The sequence below is a fragment of the Alligator sinensis genome, unplaced genomic scaffold, assembly GCF_000455745.1.
Source record: "Alligator sinensis unplaced genomic scaffold, ASM45574v1 scaffold421_1, whole genome shotgun sequence".
Classification (NCBI taxonomy): Eukaryota; Metazoa; Chordata; order Crocodylia; family Alligatoridae; genus Alligator; species Alligator sinensis.
In genome coordinates, this window is record NW_005841871.1 from 4,133,790 (window position 1) to 4,138,997 (window position 5,208).

General features: G+C 43.6%; 1 protein-coding gene across 1 annotated transcript in view; it reads left to right on the forward strand.

Moving 5' to 3' along the window:
• CRMP1 (collapsin response mediator protein 1) overlaps positions 1–5,208 on the forward strand; it is a 77,315-nt gene that overhangs the window by 49,285 nt on the left and 22,822 nt on the right. The window contains exons 8-9 of the mRNA XM_006017026.3: positions 1,857–1,977; positions 3,466–3,622. Coding sequence (XP_006017088.1) covers positions 1,857–1,977; positions 3,466–3,622 — 278 coding nt within the window. The remainder of the gene's footprint in view (positions 1–1,856; positions 1,978–3,465; positions 3,623–5,208) is intronic.

The window sequence follows — 5,208 nt, forward strand, 5'->3', positions numbered from 1 at the left end:
GCAGGCGGCGGGAATTTTTAACCTGCCAGGGAGCCAATTACTAGCCGCCACGTGTGAATAATTTAGCACTGGCCAATAACGGGGCACAAATTTGCATCCGAATAGCGGGAACTCTTTGCACCGTGCATTTCTGTGCTGCAAAGAAGAAATGCATCCTGCAAAGGAAACTGCAAATTGGCGGGAACTCTCCTGCATGCAGGCTCTTAATTGCAGCAGAACACTCTGCTGTGCAAAGGAGCTCTCATGTGGCCAGGAAATTCCATAGTGCTGAGGCACAAAAAATCACTGGGTCGTGACACAGAGGAAGGCCACTCGTCTGGTTAAAGGCCTACAGAAAAAACCTTATGTGGACCGATTAGGAGATCTGAACCTCTTCCTCAGCCTCTGCAAGAGGAGGCTGAGAGGTGATCTCATGGCCACCTACAAACTCATCGGGGGGCCAGCAAGAAATAGGGGATACAGTGTTTACCAGGGCGCCTGTCAGGGTAACTAGAAATAATGGCCACAAACTGGAAGAAAGCAAATTCAGATTGGACATCAGGAAAAAATTCTTTAGAGTGAGGGTTGCCAAAATATGGAATAAGCTTCTATGGGAGGTGGTGCTGTCCCCTTCCTTGGAGGTATTTTAAAAGGAGATTGGACAGACACTGGCTGGGGGCATCTGACCTCAGCACTCATTCCTGCCCAGGGTAGGAGGTCGGACTCAATGATCTAATAGGTCCCTTCTGACTCTAACTTCTATAAAACTACTCCCCGCAAAGTTAGGCCCCTAAATACCTTTGAGGATCTGTGCCTAGGTATATATATTGTAGTAATGACTCCTAGGAGAACGTTTTAATTTTAGTAAAACAGTCTTAACAAAACCTCCTAAATCTCAAGCACTATGAGGCCATGTGTGGAGATGTTTTATTCCTAAAGACTTTTCTAGTAAAGATTTTTAAAAGGATTATCAATAATCTTAAGTCAAATAATTTGATCACTACAGCTTTGTGGATACCAAATAGTACTTCTGATACTGAGGTTTCATAAACAGAAGGATTCAGTTGATAATTTGACTAAAGTTAGTGGAGAAAAAAAATCTTCTAAAGTCACTGGAAAAACACTGCTGCCCTAGATGGAGATGTATGATTTACATGCATGTCCCAAGTGTCTCTTTTATGAGGAGATCTTTTTTAGACTTGGGACACATGTGGGGACTTGTTGGAAATGGGTTGAAAGCCTTGTATAAATTATGAAATAAATTCAGCCCATATTGGTGCTGCTGCTGTTCTTTAGAAATAATACTCATCCTTGTGTAAAGGTTGCATTGTGTACACTTCTTTGTCTGAGGTCTCACAACATTTCTTTTGCTATGGAGCTTCTTTTCCTGTCTTTTTCTCCTCTTTGTAGGGGGGGAGCAGAAACCTAAAATAGGAACATGTTTACAGGAGAGATGTATTAGCCATATTGGCCTAGCCCATAGCAAGTGTAGGGTTTGGTTTCAATACTATTCATTGCTTTGGAATAGTATTGGAAGGCTTGCAGTGCCACCATTTTAGGTGGTGCAGCTTCCAAACCCGGTGTAGGTAACCAGATGTGCTGGATAGTACATGGTGGGGAAGCCATCTTGTCACCATACTTCTGCCCTCCATACGCCTCCAGAAGAGTAGAGAAGCTGTAGGCTGTCTTGGCTGTGACATAAGCTGTGCAAGAAGGGTTGCAAGGCATTGCCAGCTTTACATATCCATGTATGACCCTAGCAGAATCAGGCCCATGGAAAGATATTGTTAAAAGGAGTAGAATGTGGTTCAGTCCTTGATTTTACTTCTTTTGCTTCTCTCTGTTTCACATGCCTTTTCTCCACTGTTTTCTTTCAGCTTGAAGCAGAAGCTGTTTTCCGTGCCATCACCATTGCCAGCCGAATCAACTGCCCAGTGTATATCACCAAAGTGATGAGTAAGAGTGCGGCCGATATCATCGCCCTGGCTAGAAAGAAAGGTGCGGCACTCACTGCTTCCTCCCCAAAGGCGGCTTGGACCATGTATGATTTATTGAATAGAGACTGACAACAAAGTCGATACTGTCATAAAGGTGTGATGCACAAGACTGCTCTTGAGGGATCAAACTGTGTTGCTTGACTGCATTCACATGTCTCAGGGAAGGGTTAAAAAAGATTGATAGCTCTGTCACAGGGTGGGGCAATATCTTTTATTCAAATAGCCATTCATGATTTGTGCTTAGGAAAACTGAAGTGAGACCACTTGAATGTATTCATTTCCCCTGCTTTCCATAGCTGGCTCCCACCTGCAATGTTCATCTTAATCCCTTTCCCCAGGTCCTTATCCCAAGCTACTTGATATCCATTGTTGGAAAGATATTTTCCATTTGGCCTAGCATGCACTTTATGTCTTTGAGGATGGTTGCCAGAATGAGACTCTGTACATTGCTTCCTATCACTATGTAGAGTAAGTTCTGCAAAACCTCACGTGTTCATAGTGACTGGGGAAAGACAGAGTACTAACAGTAGGCAGAGGAGAGGAGGTTGCTCTCTTGGTAATGTTGAAGAAGTCTTTCCCCATGTTCAGTTCTTATTCTCCCCACCACACACCATCCCATACTGCTTACTCCTGCCTTGAACTCCCCTTTTGTTGAATGTTTTTTTCTTCTCCATTGTCTGTGCTTTTCTTTCTTCACCATATTTTTTTCCTCCCCTTGCCCTTGATTTGTTCTACTTTGCTCCCTCCATCTGCTGTAACATCTCTTTTTTTAGATCTTTAGAGAAATGGCAGGGGTAAGAAAAGCTGCTTCACCTAATCTGTATCTCTCCATCACAGCAAAGTTTTCCACTACTCATTTTAGAGTAGATAACAGAGGGAGGGAAGTCTGAGTGGAGCACAGCTGTGCTGCTCTGCACAGCTAAGGAATATGTGCTAACTTGACAGTCACCAAGGACAGGCTGGTAGGAACAGCACTTTCCTCAACTGGGGGCAGCTAGAATCTCTGCCACTGAGCAATGCACAGAGGCCAAGGTCTGAGGGCATGTGCCCTTTTTGATTTTTAGTATGTCCCTGTTAGATCAAACTTGAGGTTCATTGGTGTGTGTTCCTGCGCTCCCGTTTGCTTGCGCCCTCCCTTGTCCTGGAAACCTGTAAAGAACTTCAGGAACCAAGTGCTCAGATTTATTTAGAAGCAGAGAGAGAGAAATGTCCATGGTAAAATAATTCTAGCTGAACACAACTCTGAACATACTTCCGCCCAGGTTGCAGAGAACTCAGTAAATGACCTGATCACAAGCACATGTGGCAGGGCAAAGTCACTTGCTTAAATTTTTATAACATGAGCAGAGTTGGGGCTCTTTAATTTCTTAGGAGTTATTCTGCTCATGTAAGCAATTGTAAGTTATTCATGGCTGTGCTCAGTAAATAGCATAATACACTGGAAAGAGAGGATCTTTTAACCCCACTGTATATTTTTACTTCTCCTTAGGTCCTCTCGTCTTTGGAGAGCCAATCACTGCCAGCCTGGGGACAGATGGGACACATTACTGGAGCAAAAACTGGGCCAAAGCTGCAGCCTTTGTGACTTCACCACCTCTGAGCCCTGATCCCACCACACCAGATCACTTGAACTCGCTCCTAGCATGGTATCACCAGTATTGTTTATATACATTAAACAGAGCTGGTCATTGCTGATCAAAAGAATGCAAAAAGCCACACCAGCTGTGGGATTTAGAGAAGATCCTTAGCCTAGTGTGTTCCTTTGACTTCAGAGGGCCTTGAATTAAACTCTTGGTGCATGCAGTTGTGGTAGACAGCAGATGTTTAAACTACAGCTGAACCGGTCCTTATGGGCCCAATCTTACTTTCATTAAAGCCAAAGGCAGAACTCTTAGTTTAATGCATCTAGCTCTTAGTTTAATGGCTCTAGCTCACTCTTAGTATGAGCTACATCAGGCTCAGATTTACTCTAGTAAATGGCAAAAACAAAGGCCAAATCAAAATGTAGATGATCATAGTAATCAGGATACAGGATTAGTAATCAGGATACAGGGCTGAAATCAGCTTGCAAAGGCAGATTTCCCTTGTCCCCTTCAGAGGCTGGTGGAATGTATGATTTACATAATGCACAAAAAGCATCAAAAGGAACAAGAGAAATAAAGAAAAAGAGCTTGCTTGTTTTCTATGGCAGAGGCATACGGGAGATTAGGAGCCAGATTCAAAAAGGTATTTAGGTTAAAGGTGCCTAAATATTTTAGATGTATATTGCTTTAGTGTGGAGATGGTAAAACAAATCACATTTTACTTGGAAGACTGATGTATTATCTAGAATTTTCCTGAAGAAATGGGGCACTAATTTTATTTAATGCTGAGCATTATTGGTGTTATTTAAAAGCTCCCAAGCTAGAAGTGTCAATACTGTTAGGCCTTGCAACCTCCTCCAAACTAAAGATCTCTTAGGGTAATCAGATTAGTTTCTGGATGGCCCCTCTGAACCTGAGAGGGTAGAGACTCACAGAAAGAGGTGGCAAGCACTTCTGAAAATCAGACTTGTGTGTAAGGGCTAGATTTTTAAGAATTTTTAGTTACAATTAGGGGTATTTTGCCAGGAACAATGCTGGCTGCTTGGAGGCATGGTTTTGTCTAGAATGGTTTTGCTTCCTCCTTGGTACCAGCATATGTATCTAGCCTTTATGATTCCTGTTGTGCTCCCCTCCTCTGCCTTTGCTGATTCTAAGTCTTTCCTCAGGATACCCTCATAGAAGAAAAGTCCTTGCGCCAGAACAAGTCTTTAAGAGGTTTAGTTTGCATATGAAAGAGACAGGCTGGCAATGGGAGAGTGTCAGCACACTTGACAGTGATGAGAGTCTGCTGGCCCTCTTCAAAGGGACCACAGGGAGGCCAGGATGGGGAGAATTGTTATTAGAGACATGGCAGGGAGAGGGTGAGGGTAGGAAAAGCAAAGAGGAGGAGGGAGGAGGAAAAGCAGGCAGGAATCAGGAGGGGAGCTGCGTTAGCTGAGGAAGATCAGGAAGGATCATTCAGCCTGAGGACTCCAAGGGGTAACCCACTGTCAGTCTGCCCACAAAGATGCAGGTAGCTCTGAACATTTTCACCAACTTATCAACATTGTGCCTCTTCCATAAACTGCTCCTGGTTTCTGAGGCTATCACCTCCTGAAAGCTAGCACTGCTTCTAGCAATTGATATCCTCTTCAGCTTGAGTGGAAGAG